General features: G+C 40.0%; 2 protein-coding genes across 2 annotated transcripts; both read left to right on the forward strand.

Moving 5' to 3' along the window:
• The first annotated feature begins 1,974 nt into the window (after nucleotides 1-1,974).
• rpl37a (ribosomal protein L37a) lies at nucleotides 1,975-8,003 on the forward strand. Its single transcript, XM_060940463.1, has 4 exons — nucleotides 1,975-2,045; nucleotides 3,116-3,244; nucleotides 7,652-7,734; nucleotides 7,838-8,003. Exons 1-4 carry the CDS (start codon nucleotides 2,043-2,045, stop codon nucleotides 7,899-7,901), a joined length of 279 nt encoding a protein of 92 aa, XP_060796446.1. The 5' UTR covers nucleotides 1,975-2,042; the 3' UTR covers nucleotides 7,902-8,003.
• A 1,916-nt stretch (nucleotides 8,004-9,919) lies between these two features.
• On the forward strand, nucleotides 9,920-23,189 carry eif4a3 (eukaryotic translation initiation factor 4A3). Its single transcript, XM_060941038.1, has 12 exons — nucleotides 9,920-10,197; nucleotides 13,049-13,121; nucleotides 14,214-14,280; nucleotides 14,384-14,446; nucleotides 14,557-14,689; nucleotides 14,780-14,860; nucleotides 15,411-15,552; nucleotides 16,314-16,452; nucleotides 17,123-17,238; nucleotides 18,172-18,279; nucleotides 22,733-22,860; nucleotides 22,992-23,189. Exons 1-12 carry the CDS (start codon nucleotides 10,044-10,046, stop codon nucleotides 23,006-23,008), a joined length of 1,221 nt encoding a protein of 406 aa, XP_060797021.1. The 5' UTR covers nucleotides 9,920-10,043; the 3' UTR covers nucleotides 23,009-23,189.
• The last annotated feature ends 500 nt before the right edge of the window (nucleotides 23,190-23,689 follow it).

Raw genomic sequence — 23,689 nt, forward strand, 5'->3', positions numbered from 1 at the left:
CAGAATATTTTAGATTCCAACTGACATTTATTTATAGGCATAACTTTATTATTGTAAGCTGTGGTTTCCACCATTGTCATAAAATTAGAAAATGACAGACTGTGGTTATGCTTCATGGACCCCTGGAGGAACCTGGACCCCATTTTGAGAACCACCGACGTGAACAAGCACACAACAGTTGTTTGTGTGTGTGGTGGTTTTTTTTTTTTTACATTTTTTTTTTTTTCCCCCCCACTGGTATCACTGGTATCAGGCACAGCAGTGTTTCTGGGTTTTTAAACATTTTGTTGTCACTGTTAGGGTGAAGACACAGTCCATCAATCAAAAGTACCTAACCAACCAATCCTGTGGTCAGAAAGTGATCCTGATCAAGAGCTTAGGGATTATTAATACAAATTGTGCAAAAAATTAGCTACATGGCCTAAGGTAGACTAACAAGATAAATATTTATAATAGAGTAAGTGAAGTGTTAAAAAAAAAATCCTGCAACACTGTCACAGCATGGTCGGGTAGTGTAGTGAATAGCGTCACTGCCTCAGCTTGACGATCCCAAGTTCAATTCTCAGCTCGGATGAGCGTGCACTGAGTTCACTTCACAGTGGTTCCATGGTGTAAACGTTAGCACTCTGAATCCAGCCATTTGAGGTCACATTTCATTGGAACCTATCAATTTGGGCAATGATGGATTAATGGTGAAGGTTCTGGGTTACTGATCAGAAGGTTGGGAGTTCAAGCTCCACCAAGCAGGGCACTGTATCTGTGCTCTGACCCCAAACTTCAAAACAAACTGGGATATGTGAAGAAAAGAATTTCACTCTGCTGTAATGTATATGTGGCAAACAAAGACTTAACCTGAAACATTCATAGTAGCAACATACACTGCTGTAGTGGGAATGGACCACTGCCAAATAATATCTGACCAGTGATGGTAGGGAAATCCTGTCGTTATTTCGTAAAGACTGACCATAGATCCATGGTCGGTCTTTACGAAATAACGACAGGATTTCCCTACCGAGATGTAGAACTGAAAGGTACAAGCGGAGCTTTTTTCCGGCTATGGCCTTTTTAAATTCTAAATTTTAAAATTAAATTAAATTATTTTGGGCGGCACGGTGGTGTAGTGGTTAGCGCTGTCGCCTCACAGCAAGAAGGTCCGGGTTCGAGCCCCGTGGCCGATGAGGGCCTTTCTGTGCGGAGTTTGCATGTTCTCCCCGTGTCCGCGTGGGTTTCCTCCAGGTGCTCCGGTTTCCTCCACAGTCCAAAGACATGCAGGTTAGGTTAACTGGTGACTCTAAATTGACCGTAGGTGTGAATGTGAGTGTGAATGGTTGTCTGTGTCTATGTGTCAGCCCTGTGATGACCTGGCGACTTGTCCAGGGTGTACCCCGCCTTTCGCCCGTAGTCAGCTGGGATAGGCTCCAGCTTGCCTGCGACCCTGTAGAAGGATAAAGCGGCTAGAGATAATGAGATGAGATGTATGTAACATAATATATATTTTTATTGTAATTTTTTACAGTAATGTAAACATGTATTTCACTATGTGCTAAAACATGTATAATAAACCCTCATTATTATTATTATGGTCCAGATGGACTACAAAGTGATAGAGTACTTGATTGGTAATGGATAAAATGATCAAACGTGTATAGGTTTAAAATGGGAATTGAGCATTTGCATAATGAATATTTACTCATTTGTTATATGTTTTAACAGTTATAATAGATATGAAAGTATATCAGAGACCACTAAAACCAAGAAGCATAAATTCACAAAAGAAAAAGCGTGCACTGTGCTAAACAAAGCTTCGCGTAATAAACCCCTTTTTTCCAACTCATTTGGATTTGACACTTCATTGGTTCAGAAAGTTTCATTATCCCATCACTGTCTAATACCATTTTTATAAAGTGGTCTGAATTTCTTCAGGATCATTCATTGTTAACTAGTCGGTCCTCCGAAATCCCAGAATTCCTCGCGGTTGTGGATGGTAAACCGCGCATGCGCACTTAGTCCTCCCTCTTTGCTTTCGTACCTCTTGAGCTAAAATGGTGAGTGACTGTCTCCTATGGAATAATCCACCTAAATCTGATCCATCGTGTTGAAAATGTTTCGCGTTCATTCATTAACCTGTTCTACAAAGTGTGCGAAAGGTTTCCAGACTAATAGTTCTTAATAAAGATAGGCTTTCTGTTGATATTTTGTATTTAAACATTTGCCGCTGGAAGAGCTCTTATGCTTGAGGTGGTCCGAGTTTAGAGCGGCGTTGGAACCACGAAATAAAGCTTCGTTTTCATAAAAAGCAAAAATGATTATAAATATTTCTTTAAGTCCGTACGACGTTTGGAATGTGTCTATAGCGGCGGTATAGCTAGCTTGCTAGTTCGCTAATGTTTGCTAAGTTAATATTAGCTGTGTAGTTAGCATACTAGTCTAGTTAGCATACTAGTCTAGTTAGCAAGGTTGTTGGGTGAAGTGACGACTTGGTCTTTTTTCCCTTGTGTTTATGAATGAACACTTAACAGAAGTATTTTAATTTAGTATGTAGCCAAGTACCATTTTAAAGGTATGTTGGCTGATCATTATGGTCACTTTGCTAACAGGAAGGGTTCGACAGCTGAGTGGTTAAATGGTAAAGAGATTTTTATTTTATACCGCAGAGCTGTTGAATTCTGTAATGAGATGGATTAATAACAAGCTCTGAAAGTAGTATTGCAAACAAACTAACTTGTCTCGAAGGTTTCCACAATGTTAAATATGGAAATGTTATTGACAAATAGTAATAACAGTTTTAAATCTTTAAGGATTCCTTTTCATAGGAATATGATATGCTTTGCACTGGTAATCACCTTGCAACACAACAGCACACTCCATTGTGTGTCTTTTATTTATTACAAACAATAACTGTGTACTGTAGTTGTTCAAACTCAGTTTCTTAAAAAAAAAAGTCAGCATCAGCTGAGTAAAATCCCCTAACTCTGTCAGCATCAAGTTTTTGATACTGACCTAGCTACATAAAACAGATAAGATTCACACTTTACCCATATTGCAGCTATCAGACTGACTTTAAGAAGAGAAGCAAGCCATTTTTTCCTGTTTTTTTTGCATCTTCTGTCTGTAGGCCAAACGCACCAAGAAGGTGGGAATTGTTGGGAAATACGGTACCCGTTATGGTGCCTCCCTTAGGAAGATGGTGAAAAAGATTGAGATCAGCCAACATGCCAAGTACACCTGCTCCTTCTGTGGCAAGGTGAGTGACCAAAGAGGACTCCTGCAGTAATGCCATGGTCAGAGCTCAGGATGTCTTGTGCAGGGCCGGAACAGGATGGAAGTTTTAAATGCACTGATCCAGGCTTCACCAATCCTGTTTTTTCCATTTTTGATGCAATGGGTTGATATGGGTGCTCTGAGTATCAACAGTCTGGGAAATGAGGCATCAGGAGTGAGTGTGGTTTGCGGGAAGCTTTTAGCATGAACCCTGACTCCAGCCGCTCGCGTGCACGGGGATTTAAAATTTCATAGCTCGGCAGCTGAAGGTCCTAGCCCCACTAAAATGTACAGGCACCTCCCTCTCCCCGAGTGGCACGCTAAATAAGACAATAATACACTCAGTATTCACTGTTGTGTTTGTGCAATGCAGTCGAGCTAGTGTTTTAGGGTTGACCGTATCTGATTGATCCAGTCAGTTGATTGAGTTCAGTTGACACGAAACTTTGCAGTACAGTATAATCTTAAGTGCCAAACAGTGTTTTGTTTTTCCATTCACAATAAGAATGACAGTCATGTGCTTTTGTAGGATGTTCATTTATATTTTAAGAGGATTTACTTTCTTCTGGTTTCTAAGTTCTAGTCCAGGAGGTTTTAGTCTGAATGCCAAATGATATGACCATGTTTAGTTCTGAGTTGTTTTAAGTCATTTTGTTACAAAGTTACTTGGAATCTTGTACTCAATTTTAACAGTATGTAAGAATAGTTATATTGTTAATTACTAAATTTCTTAGACTTGGTATTTAAAAAAAAAAAAGTGATTGTTGACATGTTTCATGAGTGTTATAATAGTACCTATGTATGAGTACCAATAAGTTTAGCCAGCTGGAACATCCTTGCTCCCCGTACTTTTTTCTAGACATGGAGCTGACCTGTGTGTACTACTGTTTTCTTGGGTATAACTTGCAGCATGTTTATCTTGAATCTTCTGACATTTCCTTGTAAGTTATTCAATTTGTAGTGTAGTTAGCAACTAATGTCTCGTGTAATTTGGCCCTTGATGATCACAAAAATGTGCCTGGAAATAGCTGAGAAGCCATCTCTGGGCATCTAAAGCCCTTCAGCTTCTGGGTCCCTAAGGTGGGTCCTGGGCCCCCGGCCACATTGTTCTGGGCCTTTGGCCTGTCGTTTGGACAGGCTGAAATTTGGACAGACAGACAACATTTCAAACTTGGCTGTCCTGTGATTAGTCTGCTTAAAATTCCTTATTTCCCCACACTGTATCAATATATACTGATGTCCTCTTATACGCAGTCTTCCAGTCCTCGTCAGAAGTTACAACTTGCAGGAGTGAAGTCATAAGTGCTTGATTTGTGTTCAAGTGGGGTGTTTTTTTGTTTTTTTTTGGGGGGGGGGGGGGCATCGATGAATAGAAACTGATTGTAGTCAACTACCCAAATTATGATGGAAAAACTGTCAACCTGGTACACATTGTTCATAACTGTTTGTTGAGATCACTCTTTCTGGCTTTTTTTTTTTTTTGCACTTTTTTTCCAAGTCAATCAATATACCTATAACTTGTAAAGTTGAAGCTTAACCTAGTTTCTGCCTAGAAGTCAGAAAACTTTGGTGGTGGTGATTATAGGCTCATTTAGGCTACATCCACACGACAACGGCGATGAGTTTTTTTTTTTTTTTTTTTTTTTTTTTTTAGCAGGTAAAAAAAAATATCGCGTCCATATGGGCAACGGATCAGTAAAATATCAGGTACATATGGCAACGCAACACTTGGTGAAAACGATGCAATACACATGCCACACCTCTACGTGCGCTGTAAGACGGTCCCATCGGAGACACCAGAACAATAGAAGTAGGACGCATGCGCATAAACCCCTTCTTCTACCCGGCGTGAATGAGTGCTGCTTGTTCTAGTCATGTGGTTGTGACGTCATCGTAAACAAATCCGTTCTACTCATCCAGACGACTTCACAACGGCGCCGTTGCCAGATTTTTCCACTCTGGAAACCGTTCAAAAAATATCGTTTTAGGGCACCCAAAACGCCGGTGCCGTGTGGACGCCAGGCCGAAACGATAAACAATTTTATCGGATTCACCTGAATCCGTTGCCGTGTGGACAGGCCTTAGTCATGCTGGTATTTTTGACTAGTCTTGAAGCCAGTATGGAGCACTTGCATGTGACGTCACAGCCGATCCAGATTGTGACAGACGCCATCTTGTCGGTCAAACGCCATATTCCGCCTTCTACTTCTGGTTCTACTTCTACCTTTTCTTCTGGAAAACCCTACTATATACAATTCTACTACAACGGCTGCGGCTACAAGCTCTCCCTACCTGTGCACGTTTTTTTATGTTTTTTGTGTGTATTTTTGCGTGTTGTTCGTCTGTACCAGACTTCAATATCCACTACAACCGTATGGACTTACTGTACATTGGTTTCCAGCAGAAAATGACGGTTTGTAGCGATTTCCATCGCATGCACAACATTCCGGACGAGAGAAAAAAAAAACATTCCGGACGAGATAGCGAGACCAGCGGGGTCTCCGTGGATTGTTATCGGAAGCAAAGCGAAGGAGGCGGTGCCGGGAGCGGAAGCAAAAGCAAGGCTGCAGGCAGAGCCGGCCTGTTGACTAAGCTCAGAAAACAGCCACTCAAATCTCCACTGCCAAGCCTCTACCTCTCCAACACCAGATCCATGTAAACAAGACGGACGAGCTGGAATTACCTTATTCTATTCTATAATCGGCTGGTCAGTGCTATACTCAATACTTAAGTGACTTACCCATCCAATGAGGATTCTTGTTTACAAGATGCCACATCTGAGTCGCTGACAAATCCTGAATTTCTGTAAAGATAACTGTCCAGAGATTTATAAGCATGCAGTGCTTCACCACTGAACAGCGAGGGAAAGTTAATGAGGTAATTATACACGTCCGGGTATTCCGCTGACAGTTCAAAATCCGGTCGTGAAAACTCTGTCCGGAAAGCCATAAGGGTCACAAATCTGTAGATCGTTTATTTTAGATATGTATCTAGTTATCTGTTCATTAGAAAAATGAGCCGTGTAGTCCGTCGGTTGAAATTGATCCATTCTGTACACGAGTGCAGCAGTATTCAGCGGTGTTTTTGACCGACAAGTTGGCGGTTGTGTACTTTCCGGTCACGTGACTGCAAGATCTCTATTAGTGGCGAAGCCAGAAGTAGGTGTAATGGTGGTATGCTTTATTCTTATCCTATGTCCCTGTGAATGTTTTTGTGTTGGTTACTATCACAGCATACAGGCATGCTATTTGGTCGCGGATCAGTGAAAATTCGCGGGTTTGAATACATTTAGAAAATTTTGTGAAATGCCAAAATGCTCAAAAATCGGGAGAGGTGTTGACTTGCGGTAAATGTGCAAACGTAATATTTGCTATTTTGCATCTGATTCTGTGTCCCATTTCGTGTTTTACGGACTGACCTTGACTCCGATTGTGTGTGTGTGTAACTAGGTTCGTGATTGGAAGAAAATGTGTCAAGCAGTAGTAATGTAGCCAATCGGTGACGTGAATATATTGTAGCTCGTTCTTGCTTTTTTACAACATGGTAACCACATTTCGAAGTTAGAAAGCGAATATTTTGAACAATGGCAAAAATTTATTGATCGAAAAGAAGAAAACTTAGCAAGGGAAGTTGATAGTGGGTGCAGAGTGAAATGGAATTGGGAATGGTGCTCAAAACCATTGAGTTGTTTATAATGATAAAGAAATGGACACCACTGTGGGGGAATATTACTGGAAAGTTGACATTGCTGGTAATTGCAGGTGCATCTTGTGTGATGCAGAGACTAACTATGCTGATCGTGGTTGTGTTGCCCTGGTCGACCATATCAAAACAAAAGGACACACACGGAAACTGTATGAAAAGCGTTCAGATCATCAACTGCCAAATAATTTTTTTCACTCGTCACCGGGAAGATGCACAAAAACAAGATTTGGTCTTTTTAAACTAAATTTGTTTTTGCCTTGGGTTTTGTTACTACCTTGGGTCCACTTTTCAGAGGATATATGTTCTGGAAGGTTTACATCAAGCTTTGCTATGCACAGCTTATGGTCTGCATGCAGTATTTACAGCTTGGTTCTTGTTGAGGCTCTTGCAGTGTGCCTTTGGAATATTTTTGTAACTTTTGTAATTGTATGCCTCTTTAGTCATCTGCTCATACAATACTACAGTCTGAATTTGAGTATATAGTGCAATACAAAGGCAAGACTCAAGTTAAACATCTTTTGTATCTACTACCAGGAGTGATCGAATAAAAATGAATGCTTTTGACTTTCCTATCATGTCTTAAATTATATTTCAGTGTAATGGATTGTAAGTAAAATATTCAAACCTGGAATATACAGCATTACTGATATGATTTTTTTTTTTTTTTTTTCTCCTCCACTTTTAGACTAAGATGAAGAGACGAGCTGTTGGCATCTGGCACTGTGGGTCCTGCATGAAAACTGTAGCTGGAGGTGCCTGGACATACAAGTAAGAATGTGCTTTGTTTATCTCGTCTAATGTGGTTTATGGCATTTTAAAAGTAATAAAGTCCTTACTTTTTTATTAAAGCATTTCTACTTCTCTTCCACAGCACAACATCTGCTGTCACAGTCAAGTCTGCCATCAAGAGACTGAAGGAGATGAAGGACCAGTAAACTGGGACTTTGTTTTTGTACAGATTAAAACCACCTTGTCTCGGACTCTGCGTTTTCAGCATGGCTCTTTAGGCCTGCAATAAACTTAAGTCTTGAGTGGGATTTTGCTTCTGATTCTTTTGTTCTGTATTAAAGCCAAAAATGAACCAGAATTATTCTGATTTAAAGACAAGTGATTTTTAATCACCAAGGTTATGTAGAATGGCGTGTGTATGTGCATGTCAAATATCTGAAACTTTTGTCAGTTAAAGTTTCGCAACAGGCAGTTAGAAATCTACGTTTATATATACTTAAGTGAAATGAGAGGATGGTGTTAATAAAAAAAATAATATAAAAGTAGAATCTAAAAGCATTGCAATATAAGGTACAATATTAATGTAAAAGTATACATTTAATGCCTGTTCTAGGAAAGGGGTTATATGAAGGGGAATCGTATACCAATGGGCTAAATGTCTTACTTTGCATCAAGTATAGTACCGTGATGGTTGCAGTGTAATAATGTCAATCTCTTAGGATAGAAATAACTTATTTTGGGAGGGCAGCATTAGCTCTACAGCTGGCACTAATGCAATTACCTATTGCAATTATTTTGTGATTGCATTCAATCACAAAATAATTTGTTCTGTGTTAGAAGTGTACAAAATCCTGTGGAGGTTTAGTTTGTGCCTATGTTTTAGGGTTTTATTCTGAACACACTTTGTATCTCCTTGAGTTTAGGTTGTTAGTATCAACTTTTGGAGGCATGGTGGTGCAGTGGGTAGCAGTGCCATCTTAGCTCCAGGGTCCCTGATTGGACCCTGAGCTCAAGTTACTTTCAGTGCGAAGTTTCACGATTTTCCTCTATTCATATGGATTTCCTCCCACTTAAAAGCATGCTTATATGTGGATTAAATTTGCTCAACTGTTACTAGGTGTGAATGTGTGTGATAGTTTGGGATAGATTTGTCATCCAGAGTGTATTTGCAGCGTGTTTGCGGGATAGGCTCTGGATCCATGATGACTCTGACCAGGGTAAAGAAATTACTGAAGATAAACTGATGAACATCTACTAAAGGTGTAAGCATTTTAAGGCTTCTTTGTAGATTTGCCCAAGGATTCATTTGATTTATTAACCATATGTTCAATCTTGCTTTAATCCAAGTTTAGAATGGTCTGTGCACACCATAGATGTTGCACCACTGGACTTCCATATGGGGCAAAATGCAAGTTCTTCACTGATGATTACTCAAGTAAATCCCCCAGCCTTTCAACGTTTGGGACACATCAGTTGCAGAGATGTTTTATTTCGGATAGCCTAAAGTACTGGACGTCCTGTAAGGAGACTTTCACTACAGCAGGGCTGCCCATTTGCTGTGATAAGGGACCACAATGGAAACAAGTTTTTACGCTTTTTTGTGTCATCCCTGCCACACCTGTTCCGTTTTTTATTGTACGTTTATGGCCAAATAAACAAACAAACAAACAATGGGAGAACCCATTCACCATGTCAACGTTTTCCTTGCTTTCCTAAAAACCCCGAAAAGACAGCAGAGCCCCAAAAAATAAAATGTCCAGGAGAATAAAAATTATTCAAGACAGATGATCTACTACTACCTCTGATCCATCTATCTATCTTATACTACTACACTTATGTTAACTATATATCTGCAAACCATTTAATTTATGCAATTTTTATCTTTAAATTTGTAGTTATATATATATTGCTGATGTAACAATGTAAATTTCCGCTTGTGGGATAATAAAAGGCTATCTTATCTTACCTCTGATTGAGCTATCTATCTCTCAGTACTACCTCTGATCTCTGATATTAGGTGATCGGAAAAGGCAGAGATGTATTTGACTCAGAAAAAAGTTAAAGCAGAATGTGGGTGTAAAAAACATTTTTAATATTAAGGCATTAATGTCTTATTTTAACTAGGGATTTATCATCAAAACATCTATAAAGTGAATCGTTCAACATCGTCTCAGATTTTGTTCGTCATTCTCATTGTTGTCGCATGCGTTTTGCGTCACTTCCGCGACGCACGCGGTTTTTTTTTTCCAGGCTTCTCCATGTTTAGAGCTGACTAGCGCGCTTTATATCATATCATATATATATTATAGTATTTAATTTATTACAGATAGCAGATTTGGTTTACAGTCATGGCGGCGGCTCCTGTAAGTGGAAGGAAGAGAATCCTGAAGGAAGAAGATATGACCAAAGTGGAGTTTGAGACCAGTGAAGAGGTTGATGTTACGCCGACTTTTGATACGATGGGCCTGCGGGAGGACCTGCTCCGCGGGATCTACGCTTACGGTACAGTCCGAGGATTGGGGCCTACTCCAGGGCTAGCTAACTTTTCGTTATTTTGGGGAAGGGACGCTGTATAAAAACTTATCTTCTACCGTCGTGTAATGGTAATAAATAGCTTATCTCACAAATCTGTATGAGAAGAATGCATCTGAAAGATGTTAACTACATTGTTTGCGGTTTGAAACCTGACGTTGCTAGTTCGGCTAGTTAGCAAGTTAAGATGGCGTGTTTATTTTCCTCAGCCGTATTCAGACAAGTGCTGGATCATTAGACATCGAGGCGGGGTTTGAGAGTATATACTAGTGCATCTCAAAAAATTAGAATACCATGAAAAAGTTCCTTTTTTTCATAATTTAATTCAAAAAGGTAAACTTTCATGTATTCTATATTCATTACATGTAAAGTGAAATATTTAAAGCCTTTTTTGTTTTAATTTTGATGATTATGGCTTAGCTTATGAAAATCAGAAATCCAGTATCTCAAATTATTAGAATATTCCCTAAGATCAATCAAAAAAAGGATTTACAATACAGAAATGTCCAACTTCTGAAAAGTATATTCATTTATACACTCAATACTGGGTTGGGGCTCCTTTACCATGAATTACTGTATCAGTGCGGTGTGGCATGGAGGTGATCAGTCTGTGGCACTGCTGAGGTGTTATTGAAGCCCAGGTTGCTTTGATAGTGGCCTTCAGCGTATCTGTATTTTTGGGTCGGGTGTTTCTCGTCTTCCTCTTGACAATACCCCATAGATTCTCTATGGGGTTCAGGTCAGGCAAGTTGGCTGGCCAATCAAACACAGTAATATCATGGTCAGCAAACCATTTGGTAGTAGTTTTGGCACTGTGGGTAGGTGCTAAGTCCTGCTGGAAAAGGAAATCAGCATCTCCAAAAAGCTCATCAGCAGATGGAAGCATGAAGTGCTCTAAAATCTCCTGGTAGATGGCTGTGTTGACTTTGGAGTTGATAAACTACAGTGGACCAACACCAGCAGATGACATGGCATCCCAAATCATCACAGACTGTGGAAACTTCACACTGGGCTTCAAACACCTTGGATTCTGTGCCTGTCCACTCTTCCTCCAGACTCTAGAACCGTGATTTTCCAAATTAAATGCAAAATGTACTTTCATCTGAAAAGAGGACTTTGGACCACTGAGCAACAGTCCATTTCTTTCTCTCCTTAGCCCAGATAAGACACTTCTGACATTGTCTCTGGTGGGGTTTACATTAGACCGTATCAGTGGATCATCAGATTAACGTTTTTAAAAACGATTAGCGTGCACACAGCAACGCCAATACACGATTCGCGTGCACACAGCAACGCCAATACACGGATACGCTAATTACATGACTAATTCGGCACGTAAGTTGAAATGTGTCAGTGCAGCTCATCGCTTCCTCCTCAGCGGCTGCGCTCCAAATCACTCCGCCCTGAACAGCGAGTGCCCTCTGGAGGGTGCGCACTCAGGCCCTGCGCAGCTCACAGAGCGCGCGAGTGTAGTGCACGAGCAGTGATTCGGGACTGAGCCTCTGTGTGCAAGTCACTTACCACTTGCAAGTGGAAGGATGGCAAGCCTAAAGACCATCATAACTACACAATGGGCAGTATTTGCATCAGTATTTGCAATATTTTCATACTTTTATACTCTTTAATGAAAGGTGATACAAGGCGGAAGTCCGCGCCGTTTTTCAGCAGTCGCGTCACATGACCAACGCCAGCGAATCAGGAAGGTGGCTGTCACAGTGACGTTGTCCAATGACGACGCCAGCTAGAGCTCAGCACAGCGTATCCGCGTATTCTCAATGTTTACACAGCACCGGATCAGACACAATCTGGATTGAATACGTGGACCCTGGCGGATTCCCGTTTCCCGGCGTTTCCAGGCGTTTTAATGTAAACGGACAGTGCATCCGTGAAGAAAACGAGACAGATACAGTCTAATGTAAACTTGGCCTCTGGCTCAGGAGTAGCTTGATATTAGGAATGTGAAAGTTGTATCCCCTTTCTTGAAGATGTCTGTTCGTGATGGGTCTTGATACACTGACACCAGCCTCAGTCCACTCCTTGTGAAGCTCTCCCAAGTTCTTGAATCAACTTTTCTTGACAATCCTCTCAAGACTGTGGCCATCCCTGTTGCTTGTGCACCTTTTCCAGCCACCCTTTTCAGCAATGACCTTTTGTGGCTTACCCTCCTTGTGGAGGGCATCAGTGATCATCTTCTGGACAACAGTCAAGTCAGCAGTCTTCCCCATGATTGTGGTTGTGTGTACTGAACTAGACCGAGAGATACTTACTTACTTACTTACTTGTTCATACTGTTTTACTCAAACTCGAAATGAAATATTCTAATATTTTGAGATGTTTTTTTTCTTTTTGTACTGTATGCCATACTGATGAAAATAGAAAAATGCTTGAAACATTTTAGTTTGTGTAATGAGTCTATAATATATAACCTTTTCACTTTCTTAAATAACTGATGGAAAATGTTGAACTTTTTCACGATATTCTAATTTTTTGAGATGCACTAGTATGTAGTTTTCATTCTGATGTAGTTATCCGAGCTAAACACCGCTACAACCCGACTGTTAAAGCAGCAGCTAAATATTATTGTGTGTTTACTGCCTGTGTGTCCGTTCGTATGTTCTTCAATGAAAACTGCAGGTGTAAAAATATAATTGTGGATTTTCTCCACTGTTTCTGGTCATTTAGCATAAACAGGTTCCAAAGGCTTAAACATTTTAGTTATTTGTGTGCTACATTTTTGGTTTCTTGTCACAACGATTAAATACATGTTCACCTGTTTTTCTGAGAGCTAATCTAAAAACATAAACTTGTGCTTTTTGTTTAGGTTTTGAGAAACCATCAGCTATCCAGCAAAGAGCCATTAAGCAGATTATAAAAGGGAGAGATGTCATTGCTCAGTGAGTTCTTCAGTTTATTTTCAACTCCAGCGCCGTTGTATTCTGATGTACCTGGTTTACTGTATTTTGCCAGTTCTGAAATGAGAAATAATTTTCTACACTTCATATGGGTATACGAGGGGACTTCAAAAAGTTCTCGGCCTCACTCGGAAAGTGTCACAGGAGAAAGCTTGTTCTTGCATTATTTTATAACACCGTCTCCTTTAACTTCAATGCACTTGGTCCACCGATGTTCAAGCTTCGCTATTCTTTTGTGGAAGGTGGTCACATCTTGATCCTCCAGATACTCCTCAATAGCATGGATGACTACTTCATCACCCTGATAATGGCGAACACGCAAGTGGGATTTCAGTTTGCTAAACAGACAAGTCAGACAGTGCCAGGTCGGGTGAGTAAGGAGCATAGGGCAGCAGTTCAGAGCCACATTTGGCTGCTTCTGCCCCTGCCACCTGTGCTGTGTGGACGGGCACATTGTCCTGGAGCAACAGCATGCCACCTCGAAGTTTTCCTTTCCTTTTTTCTTTGATTGCTTCTTTCATTTGAGTTTTTGTGGACAGTGATATAAGGCTTTATAGTATGCAGTTATGCCCCAAAACGGGAGGTGAGGCCGAGAACCTTTTGAAGTACCCTCATAAGTAATGCTTTCTACGCTTCAAATGTACATCGGCTTTAACTAGAATTCACTCTTCTTTTATTTGTAATTTCCATTTTAAACACCTTGCACCATACAGCCTAAATGTACAGCACTAGCATTTGTCAGTACTAAGATTATTAGCAAGCAATTAAAAAAAAAAATTGAAATCAAGAAACCGCAATGGCAAAAATCTGAGGAAAAGTAACCACTGAAGATATTCATAAACATCAGAAGATCCTTAGAGGCAACTGGAATAAAAGTCTGCATTTATATCCCATTGAAAAATATTTAGAGAGTTTTACTATTAATATCTTGGTGCACATTGATTTTTTTTTTTCTTCCTCCACCATTTTGTTGCTTGATTTAATTTGCATTAAATGTCTTACTGGCCTCATCATTTTGAAGTATGGGGATGCAAACTTCTGCTTCTTCTCAAGAAACTGATTTTTCCCCTTCAGGTCACAGTCTGGTACTGGTAAAACAGCCACGTTTTGTGTATCAGTGCTGCAGTGTCTGGATATTCAGGTAGCTGAACATGATGTCCTGCTTCACTGTAGTCTTCCACTTATGTGACACTCATATACACTGCTTTATCTGTTGCTCACTTTGTATTCTCCTTAATGAATAGGTTCGTGAGACCCAGGCGCTAATTTTGGCTCCAACGAGAGAGTTAGCTGGGCAAATTCAAAAGGTAAATAGTTTTAAATATATTAATTGTTAATGTTATGTATCAGAAGATGTCTCAGATTCACCGAAGGGCTTTCTCATGCAGCATTGTTTAATTTTGATCCTGTTTTAAAGGTTCTTCTTGCTCTGGGTGACTACATGAATGTCCAGTGCCATGCCTGTATCGGTGGCACGAATGTGGGTGAGGACATCAGGAAGCTTGACTACGGTCAGCATGTTGTAGCAGGAACCCCTGGCAGAGTGTTTGGTAATTGTTTATATTTATTGTACTATTAATTGGTTATGATGTAGTTTGACTCAAGGTGGTGAGTATGAACACTTTCACGTCCTCCTGCAGATATGATCCGTCGGAGAAGTCTGAGGACACGTGCCATCAAGATGCTGGTTCTGGATGAAGCTGATGAAATGCTAAACAAAGGTCAGCTTGTTTCAGACAGAAGATTCGACTGAGATTGGGGGGGGGGATTTTTATTTGTATATACATACACCTACAGTACCACTCAAAAGTTTGGGGACACCTACTTATTCAGGTTTTTCTGTATTTTAACTATTTTCTACGTTGTAGAACAAGACTGAAGACATCAGAACTATGAAATAACATGGAACATATGTGGTTAAAAAGTATGCCTCGTAGTTTAGTCTTGTCAAAAGTTAATTAGTAGAATTGCTTGCTGCCTTAACGCGTTTGATGGTCTTAAACAGTAAACAATAAACATACAGTAAATAGCCCAATTTCACAACTGTAGTAATCCATATTATATCATGAACCGTTCAGCTAAGTAAAGAGCAACGACATCCATCTTTACTTTAAGACATGAAGTGTCTTTTAGTTAATAAAAATAGAGAAAAAAAAACGTTGAATTAGATGTGTCCAAACTTTTCATTGGTGCCGTGTATAGACCTGTGGGCTGCTCCCCCTTTTCCCCCTTTCTTCTTTCCTTCAGATTTTGTCTAATCCTTGTGTGCAGGTTTTAAGGAGCAGATTTATGATGTGTACCGATACCTGCCTCCTGCAACTCAGGTGGTTCTGATCAGTGCCACGCTGCCACATGAGATCCTGGAGATGACAAACAAATTCATGACAGACCCCATCCGCATCCTGGTCAAACGGTAAGGAAGAGTATAGTACTTACCATTAGGCCTAAGCTATAGGCATGTTTCCATACAAAAGCAGAACACAGAAAAGATTGAGATTGAAGTTGTGCACAGTTGAAATTGTCACAGTTGCATTCTGTATTGTCTGTGGTACTGGTAAAATTTTGTTTTCAGAGGTTACATATAGCATAATTGCTCATAGTTGTCTTCTGTCTCTTGGCTTTAATCAGTGTCCTTATGCCATTGATTCTGAAATTGTTCATAATCCAGAGCTTTCACTGCTGAATATGAGCATCAGTAGGAAGTTTCAGAGTATCCGTAAAATGAGTTCATCTGAGTGGAGAAGCATTGTCAGTATTCCAGTACTTTAGGTTGGGAAATATGACAATAAAATTGTCAGTTTTTTTCCCTGAGATATTAAGGCTGTCATCATCTTTTTATTAAATTAACAAAATTAATTAAAAATAAGTGAATACAAATTGACTGGAAGCAGCTTATATTTGAGTGTTAATTTTTACAGATTAAAAAAAAATTCACCTTTTCAGCATCAAATACCTAATTTTATAAATAAGTAGTTTTTAAAATTGTATAGAAAAATCCATTAGTTCACGAAATACTGGCAATTTGTGAGCACACCTATATTTTCTGATGCAAACTGTATACAAAGGACTGCTGCCTTCGTATGTTTTTGTTATATTGTCCACCTCTAATTTCTATTATTTGTTTTTGTCTACTTTCTTAGTTGAGAAGAATAATGTAAATTTTGCTCTGTGCAGTGATGAGTTAACACTGGAGGGCATTAAGCAGTTCTTTGTGGCTGTGGAGAGAGAAGAGTGGAAGTTCGACACACTGTGTGACCTCTACGACACGCTGACCATCACACAAGCGGTCATCTTCTGCAACACCAAGCGAAAGGTCAGTACCGTGTTCATAAACATAATGCTGTGCTCATACTGACAGCCTTGTGCCACTCAACTCGCTCTGTTGGTAATTTGGGGGAATTATGAATAACTTGTTGCCTTTTTCCCCCGTTAATTTATTGGCAGAGCCACACAGTGATAGAATTGACACTACATATACCCAGAAGCTTGCAGAATCTATGTATAACCCTCGTTTGACCACAAATGTAATTTGGAGGGTTGCTTAAATAAAAAATTCTAAAGGGCTTGTGTATGAAATGAATCTGTCCCGTACATGACTTGGCAACTAGTGTATATCAAATAGCTTCTTGAATTTTGCTCTTCACAATATTTGTCACTTGTTTGATGGACTAAAAGTCTCTGATGTACTTAAATAGGAAGGCAGAAACACCAGCTTTGGCTTGTTTTTTGTTTAAATCGAAAACATCAGGCCCATAGCAGCACTGACTTGGGAGCTATGATAAGAAACATGTACATCATGGAACCAAAAAACACCAGTGTTTCACAGTGAGAGGAAACCATCCCTCAAGTCCATTGGCAGTTGCCATATTGCTTAACTTAATTAAAAAAGCAGCATTAAAAAGTTTTATTTATTGATTTAAAAAAAAATATATATAATATGGCCTACCATGTTTAATCCTTATTCCCACAACGATTCCATGTAGGTGGACTGGCTGACTGAAAAAATGAGGGAGGCAAACTTCACTGTGTCCTCGATGCATGGAGACATGCCACAGAAAGAGAGAGAGTCCATTATGAAGGAGTTCCGATCTGGAGCCAGGTAATGGGTCTGTTGTTCCAAAACCTAAAAGGTTGCACTGAACATGCTGAAAAAGTCAAACAAGGTGGGATATGATATTTAAGAAAGAACACTTGTCATGATACAAAAGTTTCAGTTGATGGCATGTTGAATTGGGATATCAACTTCGAGAAAAATACATATATTTCATTGCTAAAATTAATGGGTTTTGGGTGTTTAAATCGCCAAAATCCATCAGCTTCGCCCCCTGGTCCATCACCAAGACGTTGCCCCTGGACCCCACCGGGGACCTGTGGGCCCCCCCCCTGCTACTTTTCAGATTTTTTTCTCAACATGCACTCTCATCCCTGAATACATCAACCTGAACAACTGAGCTGCTGATTCCCACTGTAGTGCCTTTATGCATCTGTTCCATCATGACTGACTCTAGGACCAAACGTTTACATATTACATACAGTACTCATTTTTTTTCCCCCCCTTCTGTTTTCATCCTGTTTTTAATGAAAATTAGTATCACATCACAACTTGGTAATGTGTTTTGAAAATTTATTTACTTTTAAGGTATAATGAAAGTAAGGCGTGATTTTTTTTAACTCCCCACCAAAGGCATTATGTCTAACTGGTTTTTGGTACCTCTAAGATTACCGATGTAGTTAAGGGCAAGGGTGCGAGCGCTGTGTGTATGGGGTTTCATACCATACACGAATACAGAACAGTCCAGAAAACTGTTGAAAATGTACAAAATGGAAGTGTGAAATGATCAGACATTAGTTAGCTCTCATAAAAGAACTTTGATCATTTGTTTGAATCTCCAAAAACTTTAATCCAAGTATGTCTTTCTTCCTGACATTGTGACCTACAGCCCCAAGTTCCTTTGGTTTACTTGTTTTTGAATTTGCAGTGTAGAAAAGTCCTTTACTAAAATATAAAAGTTCTCTTGTTCGTGTGTTGTAGCCGAGTGTTGATCTCTACAGACGTGTGGGCCAGAGGGTTGGACGTGCCACAGGTCTCTCTGATTATCAACTATGACCTTCCCAACAACAGAGAGTTGTACATTCACAGGTATGAAGTCATCTTTATCAAACACTATTTGAACTCTTAATACAGGAATAAAACCCTGTAGAACAGGAGACCTTGCTGCTCTTCTGCTTCCATTACCTTGTTCTTATAGTACCACAGCACTGTAGAATTCTGGATTCTGATTGGCTTGCAGGTGTTGATTTAATCTTTAACAGTAGCTCTGACAGTCGTACCTGGTGTACAGTGGTGCTTGAAAGTTTGTGAACCCTTTAGAATTTTCTTTATTTATTCGTAAATATGACCTAAAACATCAGATTTTCACACAAGTCTTAAAAGTAGATAAAGAGAACCAGTTAAACAAATAAGACAACAACATTATATTTGGTCATTTATTTATTGAGGAAAATGATCCAATGTTACATATCCGTGAGTAGCAAAAGTATGTGAACCTTTGCTTTCAGTATCTGGTGTGACCCCCTTGTGCAGCAATAACTGCAGCTAAACATTTAAGAAGAAGAAACCTTTGTCACATGCACACTTCAAGCACAGTGAAATTCATCCTCTGCATTTAACCCATCTGAAGCAGTGGGCAGCCACACACAGCGCCCGGGGATCAGTCAGGGGTCAGGTACCTTGCTCAAGGGCACCTCAGCCCAAGGCCGCCCCACGTCAACCTAACTGCATGTCTTTGGACTGTGGGGGGGGAAACCGGAGCACCTGGAGGAAACCCACGCAGACACGGGGAGAACATGCAAACTCCACACAGAAAAGCCCCCGCTGGCATCGAACCCAGAACCTTCTTGCTGTGAGGCGACCATGCTAACCACTACACCACCGTGCTGCCCAAACAGTTTCCGGTAATTGTTGATCAGTCCTGCACACCGGCTTGGAGGAATTTTAGCCCATTCCTCCGTACAGAACAACTTCAACTCTGGGATGTTGGTGGGTTTTCTCACATGAACTGCTCGCTTCAGGTCCTTCCACAACATTTCGATTGGATTAAGGTCAGGACTTTGACTTGGCTGTTCCAAAACATTAACTTCTTATTCTTCTTTAACCATTCTTTGGTAGAACGACTTGTGTGCTTAGGGTCGTTGTCTTGCTGCATGACCCACCTTCTCTTGAGAGCTAAAGATCACGTGGACAAGCCAGAATGCTATTGGAAAAATGTTTTGTGGATGGATGAGACCAAAATAGAACTTTTTGGTTTGGTTCATGGACAGATGTCCTGACATTTTCCTTTAAAATTGGCTGGTATAATTCAGAATTCATTGTTCCATCAATGATGGCAAGTCATCTTAGCCCAGATGTAGAAAAACAGGCCCAAACCATGATACGACTACCACGTTTCACAGATGGGATAAGGTTCTTATGCTGGAATGCAGTGTTTTCCTTTCTCCAAACATAACCCTTCTCGTTTAAACCAAAAAGTTCTATTTTGGTCTCATCCGTCCACAAAACATTTTTCCAATAGCATTCTGGCTTGTCCACGTGATCTTTAGCAAACTGCAGACGAGCAGCAATGTTCTTTTTGGAGAGCAGTGGCTTTCTCCTTGCAGCCTTGCCATGCACACCATTGTTGTACAGTGTTCTCCTGATGGTGGACTCATGAACATTAGCCAATGTGAGAGCAGCCTTCAGTTGCTTAGAAGTTACCCTGGGGTCCTTTGTAACCTCGTCAACTATTACACGCCTTGCTCTTGGAGTGATCTTTGTTGGTCGACCACTCCTGGGGAGGGTAACAATTGTCTTGAATTTCCTCCATTTGTACACAATCTGTCTGACTGTGGATTGGTGGAGTCCAAACTCTTTATAGACCCTTTTCAGTCACGTGACCTTCGTAAACGCGACCACCATTTTGGACATGTAGCGGACTTCGGCTCGAATTGGTTTGAATGCGAGGAAGGCGACAAACGGAGAACATGCAAGAAAAAGGAGCGAGATGCAGAAAACACCTTCGCTATCCAGCGACGTAGGGCATTTACAGGCGAGCAGAGGGAGAAATAACAACAGTAACGACACATTAGCAACGCCGTACAGAAATAACGGTTTATGGCATAGACCCTTTCGGTTCTCGCTCATCTAGCTGCTACAATGACTGCTTAGACTGCAACAATAATACCTAACACACATTTAAGTATCCGTCGTAAAGACGTGAAACTCGTCGAGTGACGAGTGTGTTCATTGATAAGCTAACACAATCTAAAAGTAGACATACCATCACACTGCCCTGGCGCTGTGTACAGTTTACCTTCTATGGTTTATGCACTCACTATTTGCCATTACTTTCTCCAACCGTTGTTACAGATTACAGGGAACGGCCTGGATTTAAGAGACAAATACATGTTCCTCTTGTTTTGAACACTTTTTTTTGTAGGCAGTGCTTAATTTGTAAAGTGGGAGGTCCCGGAGCGCAGAGGATGAGCGGCTCCGGTGCGGAAAAAAAGAGGGGGGGAGGGGGGCGTGGCGCTGCGCTTCTGGGCATGTTTTGTAATAACACTGCAAATTAAGTTCATCTGCAGATATTTTGTGGATGTCGTTTCATGAGAGAAATCACCAACAAGACAGATATCAAAATCAGACATTAACACTAAATAAACTTGCATTTTTTTATTTAATTATTATTATTATTATTTTTTTGTTACATAGTCAAGAGAGGTGTCGGATCACCGGATCCAGTGTAAATAGCTGCCGGAGCCAACGCCCAAGGTTCCGGAGCGCGCTCCGGCTTGCTCCCCCTCAAATTAAGCGCTGTTTGTAGGACACTGCCTCTGATCTGTCCTACAGTCTACCAACAGCAAAGGAACACAACGCTAGCTAATGTCGTTAGCTAATAGCTACTACAGAAGAACAAAGAGGTTACAATGGGTTATTTTAGCCTATTTGGTTACACACTCGCTGCCACAGAATGTTAACAGCAATGTAATGCCTTTTCTGGCTAATTTTATTCGTCTTACCTCCAACAAAGTGGTCACTACACAAGCGTTGGTATGCCGCTATCCATCTTCTCCGTCGGTCAGCATCTACCGGGAACCGATAAAATGATAACCCTTGCCTTGTTTGTTGATGGTTACTACATCCAGGTGCACAACAATATAGTGGTATGATGGAAGTCTTGCTGAAAATAAACACTTTCTTTGCTGCCGTTCCTCAATGCTGGCTGTGGTAAACTACTGGTAGTACACGTCCAAAATGGTGGCTGCGTTTGTCGTGACGTCACGTGAAAAGGGTCCATAGATGGTTTTGTAACCTTTTCCAGCCTGATGAGCATCAACAACGCTTTTTCTGAGGTCCTCAGAAATCTCCTTTGTTTGTGCCATGATACATTTCCACAAATGTGTGTTATGAAGATCAGACTTTGATAGATCCCTGTTCTTTAAATAAAACAGGGTGCCCACTCACACCTGATTGTCATCCCATTGATTGAAAACACCGGACTCTAATTTCACCTTCAAATTAACTGTTAATCCTAGAGGTTCACATACTTTTGCCACTCTCAGATGTATAATATTGGATCGTTTTCCTCAATAAATAAATGACCAAGTATAATATTTTTATCTCATTTGTTTAACTGGGTTCTCTTTATCTACTTTTAGGACTTGTGTGAAAATCTGATGTTTATTTATGCAGAAATATAGAACATTCTAAAGGACTCACAAACTTTCAAGCACCACTACGTTTAAAATCACAGCTATATATCCGTGTGCTTATTCTAATGTGTTATTTCTATCGTAACAGTTTATTCAGGGAATTGTATAGTGAATGCTTCACAAAAGTAGATTAAAAGCATGGTGAAATTTCCTGTGATATTTACTTAGCATTTTTGGAAGGAGTCTTCAGGATCTGTGCTTTTTAACAGTAAAATATTTAGTTTTCTGACATGAAAAAGTTTGCAGGGCAGAAGGCTTTGCAGTTTCTCTATAACGGGACAAGCTGTGTGTGGGGTGTGTCGTCTCCCCCTTCTTAACTTTTGTGGGGGGGTGGAAATGTCCTGGTGTAAGAACAACTGTTTACAACTGCCATTAACCCAAGTGAGAACAAGAACTAACTTGCTTGACTGACACTGCACAACGTTAAAAGTAACTATAAATTGATGTTTAATTAATAAAAAATGATTATTGGCAAATTGCTGTGGTATAAGAAGAAAATTTTGATGTGCTTTTTCCGATAACATTTATAGCACTTAATGAACATGGTTACAAAGCATATTTACAGAAATCTGGACATGGATTTAAATTTTTAAACTAAATTAAAGGGTGTTCCAAGTGTTTTTGTACATAGGGGAAATTGAAAAATGAAAAATTTTGGAAGACATTTTGCTTAAGTGTTAATTTCCCTTGTGTCTGGAGACTTTTTTGAGAGAGACCCTGTATTATTAATTGAAGGTTTAATGTAGAGGAGGTGAAATATCATGGGCTTCTGTATTGCAAGAATCGATAGAGTATAATGAATGAAGTGCAAACCTGGAGTGTAACGGATGTTTCTCTCTCTCCAGAATTGGACGATCAGGTCGTTATGGCCGGAAGGGTGTGGCAATCAACTTTGTAAAGAACGACGACATCCGCATCCTCCGTGATATCGAACAGTACTATTCCACACAGATTGATGAAATGCCAATGAACGGTATGATTAATGCACTTCCTGTATACATTTAAACTGATTTCTGGTGTGTGTGTCTGGCTAGTCTAAACGCTAAGCTTTTCTTTAATACTTGCCTGTTCATTTTGTGATGTATACTGTCTCTTTTTTTCCAGTGGCTGATCTGATCTGAAGCGGTTATGGGAGTGAAATAGAGGAGCCACTGAACCCGTTTTATTTGCTTTTTTTTTTAAATGTGGTTGTTTTGTTTTATTTAGATCAAGTTACTTATTGTTGATGGATGGGCTGCTCTCAGTAGATGTTTGTGAGATTTACTGTGGGGGTTTTGTAAATAAAGAATCTTTTTGTTGGAACCTTTCACCTCTCTTCATTTTGAAAATAGCAGTCAGTAGTAGATTGTACCATAATTTTAGAGCTGTGAGTTCTTTCATTCTCTCTTTATTCACATCCATTCTGTATTCATGTGATGTGTAGGTTCAGCTCTAAGCTCTGTATGCTTCTTCTATTTTTAATTTGCTTTTTGAAAAATAACAGGATTATTTACTCACATTTTCCAGAATTTTTTTTTTTTAACCTGAACAATTTTACTCTGCACACTTACGTAAACATAATTACGCAGTAGCAATTATGAGCATCTTTGCTTAGTTGTAGATAATTAACGACTGCGGCTTGATAATTAGTTCTTATGTCTGATAACATTCAATCAATCATAACTACAGTATATGTGTATATATAGTAACGATGTGAAAGCACTGGTTCACTGCTGTCCACCAGTCAGAGTCGCATGGCATGCTGTGTCAAGGAAAGGAATAAATATGTATTCTTAACTGCGATTGATGTATCATTATTGGTA

The sequence above is a fragment of the Neoarius graeffei genome, chromosome 15, assembly GCF_027579695.1.
Source record: "Neoarius graeffei isolate fNeoGra1 chromosome 15, fNeoGra1.pri, whole genome shotgun sequence".
Taxonomy (NCBI): Eukaryota; Metazoa; Chordata; class Actinopteri; order Siluriformes; family Ariidae; genus Neoarius; species Neoarius graeffei.